This window comes from Podarcis muralis, chromosome 7, assembly GCF_964188315.1.
Source record: "Podarcis muralis chromosome 7, rPodMur119.hap1.1, whole genome shotgun sequence".
NCBI lineage: Eukaryota > Metazoa > Chordata > Lepidosauria > Squamata > Lacertidae > Podarcis > Podarcis muralis.
The window spans coordinates 52,325,216-52,350,015 of record NC_135661.1 but is presented as its reverse complement, the minus strand read 5'-3'; the positions used below and the strand labels follow the sequence as shown (position 1 = coordinate 52,350,015).

At 45.2% G+C, this 24,800-nt stretch overlaps 1 protein-coding gene and 1 long non-coding RNA gene across 3 annotated transcripts; one reads left to right on the top strand and one right to left on the bottom strand.

The window, feature by feature from the left end:
• Positions 1-573: 573 nt before the first annotated feature.
• OSGIN1 (oxidative stress induced growth inhibitor 1) lies at positions 574-17,583 on the bottom strand. 2 transcript variants are annotated; one of them, XM_077931749.1, is made up of 6 exons: positions 17,560-17,583; positions 9,369-9,480; positions 6,205-6,341; positions 5,139-5,330; positions 4,021-4,112; positions 574-2,778 (listed from the first exon to the last, which is right to left on the bottom strand). In XM_077931749.1, exons 2-6 carry the CDS (start codon positions 9,424-9,426, stop codon positions 1,806-1,808), a joined length of 1,452 nt encoding a protein of 483 aa, XP_077787875.1. In that variant the 5' UTR covers positions 9,427-9,480; positions 17,560-17,583; the 3' UTR covers positions 574-1,805. The 2 variants fall into 2 exon arrangements, with proteins under 2 accessions (XP_077787875.1, XP_028595383.2); XM_028739550.2 differs by lacking the exon at positions 17,560-17,583 and adding an exon at positions 15,563-15,717.
• On the top strand, positions 14,960-22,839 carry LOC144328427 (uncharacterized). The gene is made up of 3 exons (XR_013393655.1): positions 14,960-15,083; positions 17,572-17,848; positions 21,764-22,839. It is a non-coding gene; the product is annotated as an uncharacterized LOC144328427 (long non-coding RNA).
• The last annotated feature ends 1,961 nt before the right edge of the window (positions 22,840-24,800 follow it).

Below are 24,800 nucleotides of genomic sequence, written 5' to 3'. Positions count from 1 at the left end.
AAAACACAGCCAAGCCAAGTCTCTTTCTCTCTCTGTGTTAAACTTTGGCAACTGAGTCAGAGATCCAACCACCAGGCAGTCCATTCGACCTCTAGCCTGGTGGTCAAATCTGCTCAGATTTTCTGTTTCACTTCCCTCTTCTATATGGCTGAAGGAGATTCATGAGGTCAAGAGCTTGCATGGGTTGGTTGACTTCCAGCTCACTATAGCTTCTCTTCCTCCACTCAAATGTGTAAACTCAGAAGTTAACACAAGTTCAGGGGTGTTATTTAAGGATAAACCTGTCCAAGGTTGGCTGTGCTAAAGGAGCAATTCAGGAACTTAGGCACAAATAGTTTGCTCTGCAGATCTTACCTGATAAAAAGAGATGTGAGCCCTAGATACTTATTTAAGCCACCCAAGTGCATCAAAACAGAAATTACAGCTGGCTTTCCCTGGTTGAAAATGTTGCTAACTGGGTACTCTGTGTCCCAGCTAGGCACTGACCTTGGCAATGAATAATCTACATACATCCCCATTAAACAGAACACATTTGGGTCAATAACTTTGCTTAAGGGTGGAGAGACTACACACTTGTAAAACGCCAAAATATTTTTATTTAAAAACAGTATACAAAAAATACTCCTCATATATATATATAAAATCTTTTAAAATCTTTTTGAAAAACCTTTTGCTTATAAACCAGCAAAATTTAAGTTTATAAAATTCAGCATGTAGACCTAAAGTCAACAAGGGGGTGTTGAAGGATTTCCTGAGATTTCAGCTGTTGCATCCACGATTGCTTAGCTAGGCTACTCAAAATCCACACCTCTAAAGGAGAGCAGGAGAGCAGTGGGCAGCAGGTACAGAAGCCTTTGCCAACTAGTGCTCTACTGGTATTTTGGACTACAGCTCCCATCAGCCCCAGACAGCATGGCTGTGCTGCTTTGGCTGATGGGAGTTGCAGTCCAGAACATCTGGAAAGAACCAGGTTGGAGAAGGCTGGGCTACAACACAATATTCAACATCAGGATGCCCTTAGAAAACCCACAAAAGCAGGTTATGTCCTTAGAGCCTTTAGGAACTTGCCAATTAGCTGCAGAACCTTCTTACACTCCTGAAAATGTACTCTAGAGGATCCCCCCAAAGTTTGTGGGACTTTGGGGGAATAAGGGGCTACTGCCAAATGGGCCCAAGAAAAACCCAGTGGCACCATTAGTGTATCAAAATAAATAAATAAAGCAGCTAGCTCAGCCCAGCGGTTCCATCAACCAAAGCATTGCTTAGATCCCCTAATCGCTTCCAGCGGTTTGAGACCCGCAGGCGCTGCCTGGCTTTAAAAAAAATAAAAATAATTTTACAGCTTTGTGCAACTTTGGATCCAAGTCACACACCCTTTTCGAGTGATGCTTTCTATTTCACAGCTGTTCAGAATGGTATTTTTTAATGGGACAGTGAAGATTAGAGAAATCTTCATAATAAATGCGAACACTGATCTACATTCGGAGAAGACCCTGTTGCCAATTTCACTCTGAGTATTCAGAAACCAGCAGTTGCTCCAGCACCTTTCCACTTCTTGTGTGCCAAAGCCTGCATAGAGCTGCCTCCCCAACTTGTAAAGCAGGGAGAAAAGGTTGGGCATGTGGCAGCTTGAGAAGCGAACGTCCCGCAAGCACATTGTCTTGAATCTGCGACCTGGCCTTACAGAGCAGACCTACCGAATGCTACAATAGAGAGATTTCATATCTGGTAGACTTGCATGTGTTCAGTCCCCCTCTTCTCAAAGGCTGACATGGGTCTTTCTCTAAGGGGAATGTCCGCAAGTGTTATGGGGGGTTGGGGTGGGCCTTCTTCAGCAGAGAGCTGGCCACCGCCAAAGCACCGCCTTGCACAAACCGCACAAAATTGTCCCCAGCTAATGGTCCCATAGCATAGAGTCCCTTCTCGTGGACAGACTCATAGGTAAAGGGATCAACATCGATGGGGTTCCTCTTGGAGCTGACCGGCTGCTCACAGTCCACTGCCAAGTCCACACCGTTGTTGGGCAGGTAGGTTAGGTTAGGGTTGGAGCCGATGAGGACAAAAGCCATGGAGATGTTGTGTATTTTCTGGCGGCCGCTCTTATCGCAAAAGATGCATTTCCTGTCCTCTGTGAAGGTGACAATGTGGTGCTCAGGAAGGCTGACATAGCATTCATATGGCCCCGGGTAAGGGATGGCCTGCTCTTTCATCATCTGGTGGACTTTGTGGTACTCGGGATACATTGTCTTAGGGAGCTGGTTGAAGATGAGGGCTGGGTCGTTGACCCTTCTGCGGAAGGCGTGGATCACTGGGATGTTGCAATGGTGAGCAAAGAGGATGGCGTCTGCCGCAGTGAGCCCAGCGCCAACAATCAGGATCGGGTCAGACATCATGCCAATCTCCTTGTTCTTTACAGCTTCTTCAAGGGCGGAGAGCGTGTGGTGGACAAATGGAAGGTGCTCTCCTTTCACCCCTAAGCGGGATGGGCTGTCGTATGTCCCTGTGGCCAAAACCACATTTTCCGCATACACAGAGAAGGGCTGTGTACCACTGACCGTCGTGAGAAACCCATCAACCTGGAAGAGGCTCCCACTGTCTACCTGGGGGTTGGTTTGTGGATTTTGACTGTTGTAGCAGGAGTCTACATCCACACTCAGTTTCTTTACAGACGTCACAAGAGTTCCACAGCGAAAGTTTTTCTTTAACCCTTTCTTTGCCACATAGTACTGATAATACTGGACTATGTCTCCTGCAGTCGCCCTGTTATTTCTGAAGCCCCTGTAACAAGAATATGACTATCAGTACAGACAGATGATCAAGGAACACATTTCCTATGGCAACTTATTCAGGCTAATCTTCACTACCTTGCATTGCTCACCAAGGTGTCATTGAGGCAAATTCAAGGTACACATTTTAACTTTTAAAGCAGCCTACCTTCCACATTGGATCATTAATTATCACTGGACTATAACCCCCATCATCCCTGATCACTGACTATTCTGGCTGGGGATTATGGGGATTGTAGTCCAACAATGTCTTGAGCCTCAAGGTTGGAGCATGCTGGTCTATGACCCTTAGCCAACAAGGGATGATGGGGCAACATTTGGGTACCAAGGCTGAAGAACACTGGTGTAGGCAGCATTGAACTAGGGGTACCTTTGCTCTGACGTGGTATAAGTCAGCTGCCTACGCTTCTACTTCAAAATACAGCCAGCTTCAGTGGAGTTCACTGCAAGGTGCCCAATTCATAATAACTACAGCCCACAGAAAAGAATTCATGATAACTACAGCCCACAGAAAAGAATTCATGATAACTACAGCCCACAGAAAAGAACGCCCAGTTATCAGATTCTGTGGGTTGTATTCAAGGTTACAGTAGTTCCTTTTGCATCTTTGTTCTACTTATCTTTTGTGTTTGGGCTTGTACACTCAACTGACTGCTTGTTGACTCAGTCTGCACCTGCAGAACTGAGGTGGAACATCCCATTTACAGTTAATCAGTTTTACCCAGAGGGCTTTGGGTGGATTACAAGCAAAACGCTAGGCAGAGGCAAAGCCACCTTTCCTCCCCATACCAGCCGAATAGTGCCTCCCGCAAGACATCCCAAATAAGGCATTTGAAAAAATTCCTTCACAGTGACTAGACTGCAACAAGGAGGACTTTTTTACATGCATTTATTTGCTTTTGTGCAGTCAAGAGGTTCTTTGATCATGGATGGTCATAATAGGACAGGTAACACGATGCCTTGGATCTACTGGGCCTACTATGTACAGCGCCACTGTGAGGCAATGGTTAGAGTGTGGGACTAGCATCTGGGAGATCAGAGTTCGAATCCCCACTCAGCCACAAAGCTCACTAGGTCAGCCTGGGGCAGTCTCTCAGCTTAGCCTACCTCACAGGGCTGTCATAAATTGGGGGAGGGAGAACTATGAGCACCTTGGAGCAAAGGTGAGATATAAATGCAAGAAATAATAAGGAAAGCTTCTCATTTGATTATTTTCATCCAAGAGCAAGCGTACCTTTTCTTCTTACTCAACCAGTCTTTGAACTGCAGGTCAGGAAGCCCCATCCAGTCTCCCTGGCTCAGTGTGAACATGGATCCCTCGATAGACTAAAAAAAGAATGAAGATAGCACATAAATCAATGAATTATGGCTGGAGGTGGATGAAAACTGCACTGCAGTGTAGCAAGTCTCATGGGGTCTCTGGCCACCCCTCTAATTCCTTTGCCTATTCTAATAATAAATGTGGGTGTTGCAAGAGATTAAGTGGAATGTTCAGTCTTCCTTTGGCTTGTCATAAATATGCAGAGCCACAGAGTAGCCTTCATCAACAGAGTGTCCACCACATGTTTGTACTTCAACTACCAACAATCCTAACCCACATGGCTGTGTTGGCCTGGGCTGATGGGAACTGTGGTCCAAAACATCTAGAAACCTGCCACAGGGACTAAATTGGCTTACGTCTAGCAAATCCAGCACATGCTTTCTACCATTATTTCTTCCTGCTGGAGTTCACTGATAGAGCAGGAATACATATAAACAGCTCAGAACTTGCTCAGATAAATTGCAGTTCAAGCACATCCCATAACTCCATAGTTAGTTGACATATTTCAACCTTGAACTGAAAAAGTCTAGCCATCTTGCAAATTGCAGTGGGCCAGGGGTGGTGAACCTCAAACTCAGGGGCCAAATACACCCTCTCAGGCTCTTGTGATTCTTCCCAAGCCAGGCCTTCTCACCAAGCCTACTTCACACACACACACACACACCCCCGAAAGCTTTTGCCTGAAAGTGTGGTAATGTCGCTTGCTTGCTGGGGATAGAGAGCTGTGGGTATAGCTCTCTGACTTTGTGTGGCTGAAAATTACCCTATCATTCAAAGGTAAGACCCATGCCCACTGCCCTGCCCACTTTTGCCTGTGATCCCACACCCTACAGACATGTGGTCCCTGGAAGGTTCTCTACAAGGTAATGTGGCCCTTGGGTTGTAAAAGCTTCTTCACTCCTGTGATGGGTCATCCCTCATGGATGAAAAGATCAGCTTGGGTTGAGCCTTAAGGAACCAACCACTTTTAAGATGGGTCAACAAACTGTTGCCAGTGTTTTAAAGGATCCAATATACAGAATTGCACTTACATGCCAGGCTCCTCCAGGAAGGTTTTTGCCAAGAACCAGATGAGGAATGGCTCTGTGAGGTTGATGTGCCCAAGCAAGGACTGAATCTGCAGTCCCACCAAAATCAGTATCCGGACGCATCAGGGCATCAAAAAGGAGAGCAACTGGGCTGGAGGATCGCCCTTCCAGACCTTCAGATAGGTACTCAATATCCTGGAGGGAAAGAGAGAACTCTTGAGCAACACAATATTTTAATCATCACAAATTCTGGATTCAGAAGGCCTAGTTGTGGGCAGTCATCTCGAGACCCAGTGGGGCATAGTGGTTAGAGTGTCAGACTAGGACCTGGGAGACCAGGGTTCAAATCCCCACTTAGCATGAAGCTCACTCAGTGACCTTGGGCCAGTCATTGCCTTTCAGCCTGAGTACCTCACAGGGTTGTTGCAGGGGTTAAATGATGAGGGGGAGAACCATGTGTACTACCTGGAGCACCTTGGAGAAAAAAGTGGGCCATGAATGAATGAATGCTAGATGAATATACAATCCCTTTCCTGTTTATTCTAAGTGGCACTCCTTATACCCTAGATACACTATTTAATGCATGGATATGGAACAGAGGTCCTTATCTCCTTCACACATAAACACCTCATAGGCCACGTCTGACAGGTGGGCTACCCCATCCACCTTTCCATCACTTGACAGCACAGTGGCATGAGACAAGCCATTTTTGCCACGTGGGTGATCAGACAATTGTCAGGACTTGCATAAGCACCATGCACCTCGGCAAGGCCCGGCAATTAGCCAAAGGCTGCTTCTTGCAAAGGACTATCTCACAAAGTACTGGTACCACCAATAAGCTGATTGATGGTGCCTACAACCCTTGCTTTGGCCGAGCCGAGTCTTTAGTCATCTCACACCTGACATAGGGGAGGTGGGTGCCTCATTCGTGCCTACCGGGCGATTGCTTTAATATACAAGGCTGCCCCTAACAAGGCCATGCTTCACTAGCTCTAAAGTAGAGAATCATTTTAGAGCCCTAATTCCCTCTGTTGAAGGATGAACCAAGGGAGCTGGGAGCTGTACCAACCTGGTCTAAGATGGAAACCTCAGGTGTCTCTTCCAGTTTCCTTTGCAGAATGGGATTCGGATGAACAGGGTTCCTTCGGACATAGGGAATGTTACCAGACAGTAGGTAGGATAAGCAGATCCCCGAAGGGCCATTTCCTGAAAGAGAAATTAGATGGCTCCATAAGGCACAGTGTGTTATCCAGAGATGGAGGCTCAGGTCCCAGGTCTTGGGAAGGTTCTTCTGCTCATCAAACAGGCCCAAGACATTCTGCTGCTGGAGGCAAAGCATCAAATGTTCTCCCTCTAAGTCACAGGGTTCCAGAAATTGATCACACATAGTTTGCCACCTGCCAGCCCCTGTTATCCAATGTGGTATGGCAGGTGGTATAGTGCCGCAACAGCAGCTTTCCTGCAGAAGGGTTGCTGTTGCTTACCGGAAGAGGAAGGGGTGAGATGACAGGGAGGTGCAAGAAACAGTCCACCTGATGGGAAATTGCGATGGCAGCTCCACCCCACCCAGCAAGCACTCCTGCTTGCTGGTTATCTACTGTTTGACAACTGTGCTTTTTGTCCAACAGATTAAGTCTCATATATTCCTAAGATAGCCACTTTCATAAAACTACGTAAGTCATGAAGTACACTCCAATTAATTCCCAACAATTATCACACTCTGGATTCTGCTGTCAAATGTTTGCTACTGCAAAATCTTTGAAAGGCTAAGGCTGGTGCTGAAAACCAAATATAATCTATGCTGTGTTTTTTTAAAAAATGTGTTTTTAGTCGCCAGCATTTTAAAATTGGTTTTGCTGCTTGTGATGTTTTCAAGCTTCATTTTTGCATTTGTTCAATGCTGCCTTCATGCTGCACATTGTCAGGTTCTGCCATTTTTATCCTGCTTTTAATTTTTTCCTCCACGGCGCCTAAGGAGCAACAGCTGTTGGGCACCTAATGAATTTAGAACAAAAGTAACAACATCTTCAGCCAGCCTTGGAAACCAATAACTATTTCAGGCAGAGTTTCCACAGGGTTCAGTCTCCCAGCCTCCTTCTGAGCTGGATTAATATTTTACAGGGCCTTTGTCTAACCATCTGCCACTTTTTGAAGCTCGGTTCCTCACTAGAATGTGTCCAAACCAACAGCTGCATAATGCAAGAAAGCTGGTTAGGGTGACACAGCAACCTATCAGAGCATTAGTATCCCTATGCCATTTGGCACAGTCACCACATTGTAAAAGCCAGCTGGGAGGAGAGATTTCTCAAGGAGCTATATTTAAAGTGCTCCCTCTCCCCTCTCTGCTTAGCATCAACCAAAGAAGGTCTCAGGCACAGACACTTAATATTCGCAGGGACGCCATCCACCTCCATGCTATCCAAAGCCTGTGGGGTGCTCAGGTGACCAGCTGAAACTTCTGAGCCCACACTGGTACATCTTTGTCTGCAAAGAACATTTATGGCCAATTTGGTCCAGTAAAGTTGATGGCCAAAACCCACTGCATTTACTGTAAGTGCCTGCTTCTCATCTGAAGTTGAGCCTGCATAGTACAGATTATGTAAAGCTCCTCTTTGCAAAACAAAAACAAACAAACCTCTGAACAGCCAGCAGCTAGATGCTCACAGATAAGGGCTGGCAAGCTTTTTAAACTGCTGAAAGCGGAGAGGGAGAAAAGGAAAGGAGGGGAGGTAAGCAGGCAATTAGGCTGCAGTCAAGAACCAGTGGGCTGAAATACTCGAAGTTCCCTCTCTGCCTTCTGTGCAGGGAAAAGAATATTTACAGCCTGGCTCAGGGCAGCAGTGTGGTGCCCTTCATATGTTAGGGACTACAACTCCCATAATCCATGGCTATTGGCCATTTTGACTGAGGATGGTGGCAGCTGTGGCTCAAAACATCTGGAAGACACCACCTTGGCTACTCCTGAGCTTGCTCATACAATTAAAATGAGAAGGGTGGTGAAGTATTTGAGCAACAGAGGTGGAATAAGGGAAGCTTAGACCAAGTCAGACCACCCACCCCTGTCTTAGTAATTGTAGCACTAATGAGCAGCAAACAGTTTTCCTACATAATGCTTCCTTAATATAAAATCCACCTAATTTCTCTGTCGCTACTGAGGAATCTTTGTTTTTCATAGGGATGGACAAAACTGTCAATTTCTGTTTCTCTCAGTTGCTGTTTTCCAATCTTAAATTCTGTTGTCACATTTCCACACCAGCATATATACCGGTATATTTTTAGGTCCTCACAAAATACATGGCAGCATTTTAGTGTGCATTTCTCCTAATATGCATACTTTTGCACATAATTTTCCTCTTTATTGCAATCAGTTTCACCAGTTATAATACAATTTTCATGCCATCTTCAGAAATATATGCATTTTTGTCAGACTTCCTCCTCATATACACATTTTTGTGCATAAAATGTTTGTAAATTGGGGAGCTGTATTGCAAAATTTGGAGAAGTGTGAATTTCAAAGAACAGCTGTGTTTTGCTTCACATATAGTTTTGGGAAGTGAAAATTAGGTGGGCTCACATTAAAATGGAACCAACCCAAATTTTCCCCCCACTCCCGTGACTAACAATGGAGACATCTGGATTTTATATTTCCAAAAATATGAAGGTTCAACTATTATTTGCCTCTCCTTGTCAGCAGTCCCTCATGAGACCTCAAAGCACTCAGCAAAGCCTCATCTGAATGCCTCCACTCTCTCCTCTAACATTCAGTCTTAAGGCTGTTGCCTAAATGCAAATCCCCCCTGTGGCTCCAGTATCAGCCAATTCCCATCCCCTTATTGTGATCAAGGGATCTGGAGATCTCAAAACTCTGCATGCGCTTTCATAACATTTTGGTTTGCTTAATAAAAGGATTGTCCTAATCTGGATGTTGTTGACGTTTCTCTTTGGGGGTAAAACCTTTGCATTTTTATATAACTCTTCTGTTTCCCACAATCTGTGTCCCTGTAGGGGGGGGGAGTGTCCCGGCGAATTCCCGTTGCATGCAAAGAACTGCAACCCCATTTGTTTCCAGTAAGCAAGCTTGTGTTGGCAGCAAAAAGGGAGGGGGGATACCAGGACACTTCTTGCTTTAATTATAGCTCTTGGAACTGCAGCTTGAGGCTGCTGAGCACATGGTGGCCTGGCGAGATAACGAGCCCTGGCCAATGTAGATTACTCCCCAGAGTGTATATTTACCTATGATCACTACAGGAAGAGGCTTGGCACTGCTCTGCTCCAGATGTGCATGCAGCATGGTTGGGCGCTTGCTCAATCTCCACCAGCAAAGTTTGAGGTCCTCCAAGTCAGTCTGCAACAATAAAGCCAAGCAAATATTTGTTATCACCAGAACATTGTCCTCTCCCACCACCCTGATAATGGTGGAAAACTACTTATGTGCATGCAAGAGCAGAAAGAAGTACCACCAGCAACCAAGTTTTTAAAATGGAAGAATTCTGCATGCTATGTCCACTCCAGTTTTTGAATTTGCATCTTGGGTCTTTCTCCCCACTCCGAAAGGTGAGATTCAAGTGCTTTTTAGGAGGCCTGTGACACCCCAGCAACCTGCAGTTCCTCATTGTCAGAGGAAGAACTTCTGAAGAACCGCTGAGAATCCTGAGCAATTTAGAATCCTCATCTACACATTGACATGAGTAGAGTAGGGTCTACAGTGCAGATCCTATACCACAAGGACAGTAACACTGGGGGGGGGGGGAGCTAGGAAGGTCTCAACCCCAAACTCCCTCATGCAATTCTACAGTGGTACCTCGGGTTACATACGCTTCAGGTTACATAGGCTTCAGGTTACAGACTCCGCTAACCCAGAAATAGTGCTTCAGGTTAAAAACTGAAATTCAGGATGAGAACCGAACTTGTGCTCCGGCGGCGCGGCAGCAGCAGGAGGCCCCATTAGCTAAAGTGGTGCTTCAGGTTTAGAACAGTTTCAGGTTAAGTAGAGACCTCTGGAACGAATTAAGTACTTAACCCAAGGTACCACTGTATTTGCATGGGAAATTAGAGCTTATACGATGCCCAATATCACTTCTATGCGGAACTACCATCATCACCACCAGCCAAGAAGCAGGTCATTCTTCCAACTACAAGCAATGTTTAAGTCAACCCAAAGGTAGTAACGCAACCAAATTCAAGCTATAGGTTCTCCTGGTTTTCTTCTCTTTGCTTTTCCAGAGTTGTTGAAAACAAAGAATCTTCAAAGCTTCAAGAATGGAGAAGGGAGTGGGTGAGCTGGGGGAGAAATTCTTGAAATAACTCTTCTTTTTGGAGGTGCCTAGTCACCAGAGCACATCTCATTGAATCAGGCACTTCTGCTATGCTCATCAAGTGGAGAAAGAACTTTGACAACTTTCCAATAACATTTCCCCATAAGTTTGGCAAGTAGCCCTGGGCTTGGCATGTGGCTTCCTCAAAGTCATTGCATTACTGTAACCTGGAGGCAGAATGTGGCTTCAGGGCTACCAGGCTGAAAAATACAGCCACTGCTTTAAAATTGTATGAAGCCAAGTTCTAAACTAGGTGTGTGACACAAGCCCTGTTGAGGCACTATGCCCTTCACAAGATGAGGGGAAGTTTGGAGATGAGCTACTGAACGTCTGCAGATGAAAGCATGCCTTTCCACACTCACAAACTAGAACCCTGATTAACCAGCTTCTAGATCACACTGGAATACCAGTTGCTGGAAACAACAGGAGTAGACAGTGCTCTTGTGCTGGAGTCCGCAGGCATCTGTTTGGCCACTGTGAGAACAGGATGCTGAACTAGATGGGCCATTGGCCGGATCCAGCAGGCTCTTCTTATGAAGCATACATTTTTTCTTTATTTTTCCTTAACAAGATGTATAGATTGCTTAATTGAAAAAAAAGCCCTCCAAGTAAAATGCTCTGTATTATTTTATAAACTAATTAAAAATATTCATAAGAGAATGCTGATAAAATCAAGCAACATTAAAAACAGGTAGACATAACAGAAAGATTTCCGAATGTAGATAAAATCGGCAGTCATGAATACATAATTTCAAAATCATGTCTGGATAGACTTGCCTAGACAAAAATGTTTTTAGTGGGCGATGAAAGCGACTGTCTGGCATCACTAGGCAGCTCATGTCAGAGCATAGATACTGTCATGTTAAAAATTCATTGCGAGGGCAGAATGCACATTAAGACACATTTGGAGAAGTGGGAGTACTGCAGACCGAAGCAGTCAAGTGGGCACATATGGAAATCCCCACGGGACCTCTTGGGGACCTCTTGGTAGTTCCACCTTCCTCAGAAGTTCAGGGTGGGTTTGGAGGCCTGGAGAGGGCTTTCTCTGTGGAAATCCCTCCCCACAGATGAGCTGGGCACCTTCACTATACAGTCTCCATCATATGATGAAGACCCACCTCTTTACACTGGCCTTTGGCCCCTGAGAAATTATATTTTTAGGACCTGCCCTATTCTTGTGACTAACTCATTTTAAACTGTTTTTAATGGCGGGTTTCAAATTGTTACAACTTGCCCTGGCACCTCAGGCAGAAGGGCGGGGAATAAATCAAAACCATCACCATCATTCATCAAGTAAAATGGTCCCAAGTTCTTAAAAGTTTTAAACACTAGCAAAAGCAGAGGAGGCTCCTAATCGCATGCTTCAGCCCCCAACGAGGTGGATTCTGGGGATGGGCAACAAGGAAGTGACAGGAGAAATGGGGCCAGCACCACGCAGTTCTGTGAGTGTGTGCATGTGAATGGTTGAATAGGCCTACAGGAGATCTTCAATTAGGACCTTTCGCATTGGTTTCCTATAGCTTCTTTGAAGACTGGGGAAGTAGTGCTGGGAGAGGAGGTTCAGCCCTTTCCTTCACTGCCCTTTTCCCAATCTTAGCCATTCCTTGCCTGCCTGCCCCATCCTGAGAGTTAACAGCTAATTTGGAGGAGAAGGTGATTTCGATAAGGGCAAGGGAAGCCACTTCCCCAGTCTTTAAAACAGCCACAAGGGGGTTTCCTTTTCTCTACTCTCTCTAAGAAAAACCCAAACAAGCCACAAGAGATCTTAATCACTGGTCACATCCAATTTAGCCTTAGGAGTCTGGGGTAAGGAAAATATCCCAAGGCTTCTCAGTTTGTTGTGCTCAAATCCATATATTTCATTACATATAAAGATTAGTTCCTTTTCCTCAATCTGTGTAAGAGATGAAGAACAAATAACTTCGAGTGGTATGAACTGTGACTGAACATACACAGAAGGCATATTGTAGCTATGATTCACTTTCTATGTTCTCCTTGGGGTGCTTTCCTTGTCTGACTCATCTTCATAAAAGGGACAGGTGAAATATATTAATCCATTATGTTAGAATGATTATTGTTAGTCACATGTAACTTAATTGGCAGATTTAGTCACAGACCTAAGGCTTTCTGCCAGAACCATCCAACTGAAAGTTTACACACACACACACACAATAGCAGAGATCAATGAAACCCATTGAGTGAACTGAGTTTGGGGAAGACAAAGGACAGTGCTTTCCCCACAGAATGCCTAATTCACTAGTGGAACTTACTGCCACAAGATGCAAAGGCCACTGGCTAGGATGACTTAAAAGAAAGAAACTAAACAAATGCATGGAGGTGGTACTGATCAGTGGCTGTCAACCACAATAGATTTGCCATATTCAGAAGATGGCGTTCTCTGCATTTCAGATTCCAGAAGTTGGAGGCAAGTACGGCTCTGTTGCCTTCATACCGAGGGTGTCAACTTTCCAGGGACATCTGGCTAACTGCTTTTGGAAGCCAAGCTGGACTATTGGTCCACCAAGCTCAATATTGTGCACAACAAGGCTAGGAAGGCTGTTCCTCTCCAGATGTAGGGACTCCTATCATCCCTGACCATTGGGGCTTCTAGGAGTCCAATAACATCTGGAGGTCCACGGGTTCCTCATCCATGGCAATAGCTCTCAGGAAGCGGTCTTTGCCAGCCCTACTGGGAGGTGCCAAAAATTGAACCTGAGCCCTTAGCATGGAAGCACATGTTCTACCACTAAGTTACAGTCCTTCCCCAATTTATGCCTGATTCAGCAAGGTTCATCTTATGTCAAGGACAAGGAATGTGTCTCTCCAGGTGCTGTTGGACCTCAACTCGCATCAGCCTGGCCAACATAGCCAATGGTCAAGGGTTAGGGGTGTTGTAGTCCACAGCAACATCTAGAGGGCCACCAGTTCCCCACCCATGCTTCAGGTTGTTAATCAGCTACATGCATCCCACAAGGACAGCTGCCTATGTAAGATTATGCTACAATACAGGGTCGCAGCAATCTTCCATGTTGCCCCATCACTCTTATCTCTATGGCTTAGCTTCTAACTGCTTGTCACCTTGTAATCAGAAGCACACACTAACAAATTTGACAATTCAATCCTGTGTCAACAGCAGTTGCTCTGGGAGGAGGAGTGTATATCACTTCAAGAAGGGTCTCTTATCTAGGCCAACCTTAACCTCAAACAGCCTTATCCCTCCTGGCCCTTTAGCTCCTGAATATTCATTTCTCATCACTGGAGGCATGCAGGTTCCCAAGCAGACAATGTAGTGCCTTATTGCCACTTTGCAAGGTCACATACCAGGTTCCCACGAGTCAATTGCTTGGCCATGATGGTTTCAAGGTAAAAGAGGTTAAGTAAGGGGATTAGAGGGGAGCATTGAGGAGCATTTGGAATAGCAGAGTTCCTCAGTGAAGGACTGCACTCATAGCTCAGTGGTACAGCAGCAGCTTTTGCATGCAAAAGGTCCCAGGTTCAATCCCTGGTATCTCTTGGTAGGGCTAGGACAAAACCCTGCCTGAAACTCTGGAGAGCCACTACAGATCAATGGTCTGACTCAATATAAGGCAGCTGCCTATGTTCCTTATACAGTGAGCAAGATAACAAGGGGTGGACATCTACAATCCCCACTGGGTATTCTGGTGAAGGACAGTGGGCTCAAGCTAGAGATGGAGTCAAGGTCTGCAGTGCCTGAGCTCAGCCCTGGGGAAGGACCATAGCTCAGTGACAGAACATTTGTTTTGGATGCAGACGGTCTCATGCTCAAAGTCTGGCATCTTGAGGTAGGGCTGGGAATGTCCCCAGTCTGAAACTCCACCAATCAGTACAGGCAATGCGGAACTAAATGGGTCCTGTTTTCTGGGTCCTTGTGGCTTTACCTAGCTGCACTGGCAGAGCTCTAGACAGCATTGGGCAACTGGGTTTAGACACCCTTTTAATTTCCCACAGTGACCCTAGAGAGACACTAGATTGAGTGCATTGTGAGAAATGAAGAACGGCCATATTCAGCCATCTAACTTCAAGAAATTTGTTTCCTGAGGCATCAGGTCTTAATGGAAGAAAGATAAGCTTAGCAAGAGGTGAGCGGCTTAAGAAAAGAGATCAGATTATTTGAAAGGTAACAAAATACGGCCTTGAACAGAACAAAGAATTCTATCTTTTGTTCAGCTGTAGCATATAGCACTCTGCAAACATCTTAAGAGGGCCAAGTCTTGCCGTACATTAAGAACACGGTCTGAATGCAAAATGCATGTGAAATATTGCCCTTTCTGTCCTCATTTTATGGCACGCCATAGTTGCCAGCAGAGAAAAAGTGTGCTAAATACATAAACCTGAGTTCATTATTCAGGATGACTTCAGAGTTGTGAAATTGGCCTTTGATCCCTTGAAATTGCTCTCTGGTATCTTTCCACTCCTTTGTAACTGATCTGCAGATTCCACATTCCCGCTGCCAGCACCAATATCCCGCTGTGGTGATAACATTACATAACCGTACTCAGCAGAGAGACCTCTCTCTGGCCAAACCACGCCAGGCTCACCCACGTTTGGCCACTGGAGTCAGGGAGATGCTTCCAAGTTGAAGAAACTGTATCTTAGAAATCCTACAGCAAAGGTAAGCGATAGCATTTCTGCTACCAGTGATTTCATTAGGACCCAAATAGCCTTTTACAAAAGCATTTTTCCGCCTGCACACAGCTATTTTGAAGCAAGAGGGTTAAAAAGTTCTGCCAGCCATACCAGTCTGACAGGTGCGTCCCAAGAATGCAAAGTCACATGCCGCCAGACACTCCTTTGATTCCGGTCACTTCAGTTTTGAATATACAGTGGAGAGACTGTCCCCTGGGCATTTTCCCACAGTTCCACACCACCTTCTGCTTTCTAAAAGGCAGAAACTTCTCTGCTCCCATTTGTCAAGAGGAATGCTTCCCTTCTGCTTGGCTGATTCATACCCCAAAAAAATTCCCCTAGCATGAACGAGGGTGAATTCTTGGTTATCTGGTGCCTTCCTCTTTTTAAATCACTTATTTCTTACAATGCGGACTGGCAGTCAACTTAGCAAACCTTTTTGGCATCCTTCCAGTGTCATCTTACCTTGGAAAAAGTCTGCTGGATCTCAAGGAAGGCCTGTCAGTCACAGGTGTCCCTCTAGCCAGAAGAGAATGAACCAGCCGGCTGTTTCGAGAAACTGCTTCTCTCCCGCCCTCCCTTCTCCAGCTGCAGTTTAAATATATTACAGGCAAGTCTCCCATCCAGAGGAGGCGGGGCTCAGGGCCTTGTGGGCAGGGCTAGGAAACTCTCTCATAAGCATGAGTCAGCAGCAGCAGCAGCAGCCGAGTCATTTACGCACTTTTATGAATGGAGCTACACAGTAACTGTTGCTGGGGGACACAGCCTAGAATGAAAAAGAACTGGATAAAAAGTAGCCTTGACACTCCCCTGGTGCCAAAGGCATAGAAGACCATTTTGTAGATTTTGTTATCTAGAGCCAAAGGGGCAGTAACAGTGCAGTGCTGGGATTACTGAACACAACTGATCTGAGAGCAAGTCCCACTGAACTCACTGGAATTTCTTTAAATCACTTGAAAACAAATGACAGTCAAGAGGTTAGAGTGGATTCTTTCTTTTTCTTTTTCTTTTCTTTTTTTAAAAAGAAAGTTGCTCCAGAAGTAGAAATACTGTAAAACTGGAGTTTCTTTCTTTCTTTCTTTTACTGGTCTTTAAAAGCCTGGGCAAATAAAAGCCCTAGCCTGATACCTAACACTTAACAAACTGCACACCAGCATCCAGTCATTGGAGTCAGGGCAGCACCACAGGAGAGGCTATTTTCCTAGTTGAAACCCATCTAGCATCTGGAGGGTGGGGCACAGAGGGCACTCCAGAAACCATGATCATAACAATACACGTAATATTCTTAACATGTTTATTTCAGATGCACCAATTGTCTATAGGTGCCAGGTGGCATGCACCAGTGATGGGGGATGTTTTTCAGCCCAAAGGCCACTCTCCCTCATGAGCAACCTTCCAGGGCAGGATTTATGTGCCAGTGGGGGGCAGAGCCAGAGGAAAAATGTAGGCGGAGCAAAATATGTGACTCCTCCTTTTGTATCGTCAGCTACATTTCAGCCACACAAGTGTTAGAGGTTTTTTACACATACAAACACCTCTCCCTCCATACAAGTTCTTTATGGCAACATATAATTTAGCCCTGTATCTGTTATGCCCAGTACCTTTTTTAAAAAATGTTACTACTGTGACCCACTTGCCCATTTCCTCTGCAATGCTTTTGTAGGGACTCAGCATTGCCACTAATTTTATAATCTCTAATTTCTCCCATATTTTCCTAATTAGTTCAGCTTATCTTTTTCATTCTGTTTTTATCCCAAGTTTTAGCATACCACACCCTTGCAATGGTTCCTATACTGCAAAGTTTGTATATGAGATCATCTAACAATCTCTTGTCAGTGCACATAGTTCAATAAGCATAACCGTTGGGCTACTTCTACATGTCTCTGAAAGTTGGCTGGATTTTGGTTCACATCTTGTTTTGGAAAGTGCAAGTCTGTAGGTTTGTCCTTAAATACAAAGTGAATCCATTTTCACCCCCTCTGTACTCAATCTTCCCTTCTCTAGGCTAAACTTACTCAGCTAAACTTACTCCATAGGACTTGTAAATTCCTGTTCTCAACTGTTCTCCATAGGACTTGTAAATTACAAGGCAGATAAAACTCTGGACTATGACCTGGGAGACCAGGGTTCAAATCCCCACTCAGCCATGAAGCCCACTAGGTGACCTAGGGTCAGCTGCTGTAGCTCAGCTTCACCTACCCCATAAACTGGAGAGGGGGAGAAGGTGAGAAAAGGTGAGATATAAATGTCACCACCATCATATTATTTTCTTTTAATATGGTGTGTATTTTTGTGTTTTTTTATTGTAAATCACTGTGTGATCTTTGGATGAAGGGCAGTATTAAAAATAAATAAATAATAAGAACATTCTATGCATCACAAAAACTTAGCCTCCATTCCCCTCTCACTTTCAAAAATTGCAAAACAGAGGCAATCAGCTGACTTGCTGAAATCTCAAATACCTTTATGCCTAGGCAACGGCTTGTCCGGAGAACTTCTTTCCATTGTGAACACTGCCCACATTCTTCCTGTTGCACTGTGGAGCTGCAGTGAAGGGGTGAGATCAGCGACAAGAATTTCATCACATCATGGCCAAGAACTTTCACCTGGTCCCATGCTGTTTGCACAGTGGAGGAAATTCCATTTATGCTATGAGGTAGTTGCAGCATACCTAGAGAAGAGGATGTTGGGCTGCTTCCCCATGCCCAGCCCCACATGCTTCTAAGAATCTGCTGCCTGTAATGCTGGTAGGTTATGCACTCATTACAAAACACAGAGCGAGGGTACTGGTTGATGCTTGCCACAGTGTACATTCCATAGCACACCCTGCCTTGGCCCGTTCAGTCCTGCTAATGAGAAGTTTGCTGAATAGTTGCACTAAGAATACGTGGAGTGCCACCTGCAGTTATTGCTTCTTTCACTGGCTGGGCTGGGCCCCTCCACCCCACCCTGTGAGGAAAAGCAGCAGGATCACCTTCCCTAGGGGCAGTGAGATCAACTGGGCCACACACACAGACACCAGGGTCAGCACCAGACTTGGGCAGGTCTAGGCATGGCACTGCTTGCAGCCTCTCAACAGCACCACCCAACCTGCACAAGGTTCACTCTACATGCCTACTCTGCCACTTCTGCTTTGGCAGCAGTACCACTCTCCACTGCCCTCCGCCCAATACTCCCACAATGGACATGGGGTGGCATTTTTGAATGGGAACTAAGTTTGGCTCCCATTCATGGTACCATCTTAAGATACTCCAGCCCATTGATCTATGGAATCCCATCCAGACTTTAGATCTATGAACATAGTAAATTTGTAAGTCAGTGCAGTGTAGTGGTTAGAGTGTTGGATTAGAACCTGGGAGAGCAGGGTTCAAATCCCCACTCTGCCATGAAGCTCACAGGAGGACCTTAGGCCAGACACAGTGTCTCGACCTAGCCTACCTCGCAGAGTTGTTGTGAGGATAAAAATGGGGAGAGGAACAAGTTTTGCCATAAAGGTAAAGGTAAAGGTACCCCTGCCCATACGGGCCGACTCTAGGGTTGTGCGCTCATCTCACTCAAGAGGCCGGGAGCCAGCGCTGTCCGAAGACACTTCCGGGTCACGTGGCCAGCGTGACAAAGCTGCTCTGGCAAGCCAGCACCAGCACAGCACACGGAAATGCCGTTTACCTTCCCGCTATAAAGTGGTACCTATTTATCTACTTGCACTTAAGGGTGCTTTCGAACTGCTAGGTGGGCAGGAGCTGGGACCGAAAGACGGGAGCTCACCCCGCCACGGGGATTCAAACCGCCGACCACACGATCGGCAAGTCCTAGGCACTGAGGTTTTACCCACAGCGCCACCTGCGTCCCATAATTTTTGCCATACTCAACTCCTTGTAGGAAAGCTAGGTTAAATATGTGATAGGTAGATGATAGCTAGCTAGCTAGCTAGCTAGCTAGCTAGATTTACTGGAAAACATCCAGGGGTTCAGCTTGGAGGATGGGAAATGGTGGTATGACAGGATCAGGCCAGAGATGTGCCCTGAGATGCTTGGCCAGTGCTTGACTTGGCCAACTGCTGGTGCAGGACCTGCTCCCGCACCAGAAAAACAGATGGGGAAGAGAGAGAAGACAGGTAGGCTTTCAGAAGGGTGCGGATTAACTAGTACAGTGGATATTAAAGATGACTTTTTTAAAACCGCAAAGCTATTTAAGCCCCAGAGCTGACTGAGGCGGAGGGGTGCAACTTATGATGAAACTGATTGTCCTTTGGAAATCCTCACCTCAAAACTTACTTTCTGGAACAGTATATGAACCGAAAAGCAGCCATCTTTTGAAATTTGCACTTTTATAATGCAGTTCTCCAGCCACGTAATGGGTACAAAAATGTATAAACTGGGGTGGTGTCTGCATTTTAAAAATGCATATATGCCACCAGAAAGCAAAGCACCATGGGATCAGCTGTTCTAACTCCTCAGTCAGCCAATCCTTGAAGGCTGTTTGCAAGCCCCTGGCTCCTTACGAAGAACCCTGCTCAGTGCTCTGAAGCGCCCATGATCAGCTGATTGGCAGCCATGGGCATAGCCAAGGGGGCGGGGGGAGGGGAGGGGCAGCTGCCCCCCTAGATCAAGTAAAACAATAGGAAAACTTAACTATTGCCCCCCCCCAAAATTCCTGGCTAAGGCCATGCCAATGGCAGCAGCACAGGATTCTTGACAACCAGAGGGACCTCACAGTGCACCAGCATGGTGACATCTGGTAATTGGCCTGTGTGGGGCAGGCGAGATAAAGATGTACACACAGCCTTTGTAAGATGCCTTTTTTCAGTAGCACACTCTGTGTGCATGTATATTATATTTTTCTCTCTGCTGTGGTTGCCATGATAACCCTATACAGTGGTACCTCTGGTTACGAACACTTCTGGTTACGAGCTCCGCTGACCCAGAAGTAGCTGCTCCTGGTTGCAAGCTTTGCCCCAGGATGTGAGCGGAAGTGGCATGCCAGAGGTGCACATGCAGCGGGAGGCGCCATTAGAGAAAGCGTGCCTCAGGATAAGAACGGTTTCAACTTAAGAACGGACCTGCAGAACGAATTAAGTTCTTGACCAGAGGTACCACTATACTGTATCTGATGTCTATGGTCTATAGAGCAAATACACATAAATTACTAATAATGGTATTGGAATTTCACTGACGTCAAATTACCATACGGAAGGGTGGCTGTTTACTGGAAGAGGTGGCTGTGGCCTCAAGCTAATGCAAATAACCAGATTTTGGCCTCAGGCTCTTATACTTCCTTTAGTGTCTCAGGATGAAAGTATTATTTATTGCATTCTTGTCCTTCCCTTCCTCCAAGGAGCTGAGGAGGGTGTACATTGGGGGTTGGGAACCTACGGCCTACGGGCCTTCTTTGGCCCCGCATGGGTTTGAATTGGGCCTACGAGGCAGTTTTCCCTAGACGACACTCACCTGCCCCACACCTGCCGCCTCCTGTTACGTCAGGTGAAGGGCAGCAGTAGATGTGGCTGCCAGTGCAAAATTGGGAACCTTAAAATGCACTCCTGGCTGTGCATTGGCAAGGAATGTTTGCTGGGATCAGCTGCGCTACTGAGTCACCCACAGGGAACTCCAGAGCACAGTAACTCCCATCAGAAAGCAGAACTTGGAAGCCAGGGCCTATCAGCTGACTAGTGCTGACTTGAGATTAGCTGTGCTATAGAGTTATGCATGGGGAACTCTGCAGTTGGCTGATCTTCCAAGGGACTTGTGAAAAACCAAGCTGGATGCTTTGCAAACCCCTTGTTCATTGCAAAGAGTCCTGCTTGGGGCTTTGAAGCAGTGACCATCAGCTGAGAAGCAGCACTCCAAAACACCACACAGGCCTCTTTGTTGTTTATTTATGTATACAAGTATTTATGTGCCACTATTCGTTTTTTAAAAAATCTGGTAGCTTAAAAACAAGTATATATAAAACCTTACATTAAAAAGCATGTTAAAATCAGAAACCAGCTAATTATAGTCTTACTTGCCTGCATAAGCCTGATGGAACAGAAACATTTTCAGCAGACGTTTAAAAGTTGGCACAGAAGGTGGCTGCTGAATTTCTATTGGCAGAGTGTTCTCGGGGACTGGGCCACTGACATTAAAGACTCAGTTCCTTGCTGTTGTCAAATGAGCCTCACCACCTCAGGGAAGGTCTTTGCAAGTCCTGCGTGGTGCTTTGAAGTCCTCCTCCTCCTCCATCACCTTGAATGTGCATCACCTTGCATTTGGGCATCTCTGCCTTGTTTCCCAGCTGACCAAGAGCTTTCCAAGAGCGTTGGTGTTAGAGAGAAGTATATTGAAATCTTTGGGTTCATTAATCAGCTCCCTGCTGTCCAAGAGCTTCACTCGAGAAGCTTGGAATCAGCAAGCAACCTTACTTGAAACTCGTTGGCTGCAGGGGCCATTGTGGCCCAGCGTTGACTTCCCAGCCAGGAAGAATAACACTGCAGACCAAGAACAGTGCAGAGAATGATAATCTTTCCACGATTCCATGTCTGCTAGACACCTAGCAGCTGCATTTGGGACGTAGGACAGGGGGACACAACATCTTTAACCTTAAGTTTAATGACTTCGTGTTTAGAGGTGATTTGAGATTGGGTGGCATGGAGAATCCAACCATGTTTCTTTTTCTTTTTTTAGACAGAACTTTGTCCTGTGACTGTCTTTCCCAGAGCACTATCTGATATCCACATAAGGACTGAGCTTTCCCAATCATACAAGGCAAAGCGCCCTGGGGCGTTGAGTTCACCCAAAGGTGGCCTTTCTGAAAAGCCTCGTTTGGTTGCATATTGTCCAAGAATGTGCTCTCTGCTCACCTGTCAGTTAGGTCAGTTGGGGAGGTTACAAATTGTAGAAGGGGGACCATGAGAGAAGCACGATCCTGATTACTCAGAAGTAAGTCCCACTTGCTCCCAGTTCAGTGTACATTGGAGGAATGACGCTTTGGTTCGGTGGTGGTGAAATCTCTGGCTCACTGGACCTTCCAGTTTGAATTGTGAGGCTGTTTTGAGCTGGCAGCACCTACTAGTCACTCACCTGGCTTCAGGTGTGGGACACAGGCAAAGGTTATCCTAATGGGAGGAAAAAACCAATGGGAGAACACACTATTTGCAGGAAGAAACTCCAAGCTTCTGTTCCTCGCATCTCACTATGGGACTGTGAAAGACCTTTGAGAACCTGCAGAAACACTGCCAATCCAAAATACTGAGCTAGATTGATCCATGGTCTGACTCAATATGGCAACTTCCTGTGTACAAGGATTAATCTGTCATAAGAAAAAAATAAGCTCATTTTCAAACCAGGGCTTAGCAAAAATGGCACACCCAAATTAACCCTATTTGTAGGCAAAGAAATTGAGGCATATCACCAAATATTCTCAAGGATGTCCTTCTCCCACAGTTATTCTGAGAAAACACTCCAGAAACTATCTTTCCTCAACCTGATTTTATTGCAATCAGTGCTGTTTCCAGTCCACTACAGTTCAGTTTCCATGAAAAACTATTGTGCACAGTGGTGGACTAGAGTGTTGGATTAAAACCTTGGAGACAGTGTTCAAATCCCTACTCAGTCATGGAACTCACCCTGGGCCAGTCACCCACTCTCAGCCAAACCTACCCTGCAAGGTTGTTGTGAGGATAAACTGGGGAGGAGGAAAACTAGCTGCACCATCTTGGGCTCCTGGGAGGAAAGGTGGAATAGAAATATAATGAATAAATACTATCTATCATCTATCTATCTATCTATCTATCTATCTATCTATCTATCTATCTATCAATACTTTTTTTCAGGGTCTTGACAGCAAAGCTCTTAAGTTTAACAGAAAATGTTGTCTAGCTTTCTCTCATTTTCTTCTGGAACTGGGTGAAAGATCACCCAAATCGCTGCTGTTTTCTCCTGGCACCTTGCTTGGCTTTGCATGTGGGACTTTGCCACTGATGCCCTATAAGGAGGGCACTCAGGGCAAAGTATCCCATCAGTTCACTGTCCCAACCAGAACTTAAATACTAATATTGACTTTGAAGATTGCAGACACTTGGCTGCTTCGGGGGAATGGAGAAATAAACTGGAAGAGCCGTTCAAGCTCAATCGCCCAATATATTTCTCATATTTTAGCATACAGGATCTACACATTGTAGGACAGTGGATACAATCAGGTTAAGTGATTCAAATGACATCAGTGACTAGAGATGCTTTTTAACAGCCAAGGCTGTCAATGTCAAAAGAAAGTATTTCTTTCACACTGTGCATAGTTAAACTATGTACTTCATCCCCACAGGAGGCTGCAATGGCCACCAACATAGACAGCTTCAAAAGAGGTTTGGACAAATTCATGGAGGAGAGGGTTCTCAATGGCTGCAAGCTATGATCTACCACTATTGTCAGCTGCAGTATGCCTTTGAATGCCTGCTGTTGGGAATCACAGCTGGGGAGAGTGCTGTAGCGCTCAGTTCAAGATTATGGGCTTCCCACAGGCTGTCCACCATGAGAACAGGATGCTGGGCTAGATGCATGATCCAGCAGGCTTATCTTAAGGTCTTAAGACTGGCTCACCAGTGCAACCCAATCTGAGGAAAGCATACTGGCCTCAGTTACACACATACTTGTTACTACTGTAATACTTTCAATGTAGGGCGGCCCTTAAAGGCAGTTCAGAAGCCTCAGCTAATGCACACACAAAATATAGTCACTAGAATGCTTGTGGGGACTGGGTAATAATAATAATAATAATAATAATAATAATAATAATAATAATAATTTGTTTATACCCTGCCCATCTGGCTGGGTTTCCCCAGCCACTTTGGGGATATTAAAATATTAATATTAAAATATTAAAAATACATTAAAACATCAGTCATTAAAAACTTCCCTAGTTTGATTTTTTTTAAAAAAAGTTAAAACAATTAAAAGGAATTGTTTGCTCAAGCATTTACTAGAACTCCCTCTTACCTGCTCAGTGGCTCCCTGTATGCTGTTTTATTGTATTTTCAATGGAATTTTAATGTATTTGCTCTTATGTTGTACACTGCCTTGATACCCGGGAGAAAAGCAGTATGTATATATTTAAAAATAAAATAAAATATTGGTTGTTTCCAGTGTTAGTCATAGAGTCAACTCATTGAATTTAATGGCTGAGTCACTTAGGTCCATTAATTTAACTAGATGCCATCCATCAAAGTAGTTCTGTTACGGCAAGGGTTTCCATTTGTACCAATGGAACTTCCCCTCCCCACATCCTATCCCCAGATTTGTTCTGCAAAAGGGGTTGGAGGGTGAGCCAGAACAGATTTAGGGATGGGGAGGGGAAAACAAGGAAAAGTTCCATTTTGTAGTCAAAAGTCCTTGCACTAATGGAACCCTTTCATTGGATGCTGCTCAGTGGGTCTACTCTGGGTAAAACAGTGCTGGATGCAGTTCTAAACAGATATAATCAGAGATCCCTGGCACATTCTACTGCATTTTCCACTTCATCTATCCAATATTTTATTGTTTGCAGATGTGCACCATTTTTGGTTACAGTGCTTCTAGCTGTCTCTGTTCAAAGCAGAGACAAAGAAGCTCATCATTTGCCGTTGAAAAGGAGCAACACCCTTTCCTCCAGATAATTTGAAAGACTGTTTAACCCTCCAGCCCTTCTTTTGAGGAGAGAGAGAAAGGAAAACAAAAAACTTCCTGGATTTTGT

Coding starts and splice junctions, on each gene's coding strand:
- OSGIN1 (XM_077931749.1), bottom strand. CDS start 9,426: ATGCTGCATGCACATCTGGAGCAGAGCAGTGCCAAGCCTCTTCCTGTA. Junction 4,113..5,138: donor TTCCTGGAGGAGCCTGGCAT/GTAAGTGCAATT, acceptor TTCTTTTTTTAG/TCTATCGAGGGATCCATGTT. Junction 2,779..4,020: donor TGGTTGAGTAAGAAGAAAAG/GTACGCTTGCTC, acceptor TTCTTGTTACAG/GGGCTTCAGAAATAACAGGG.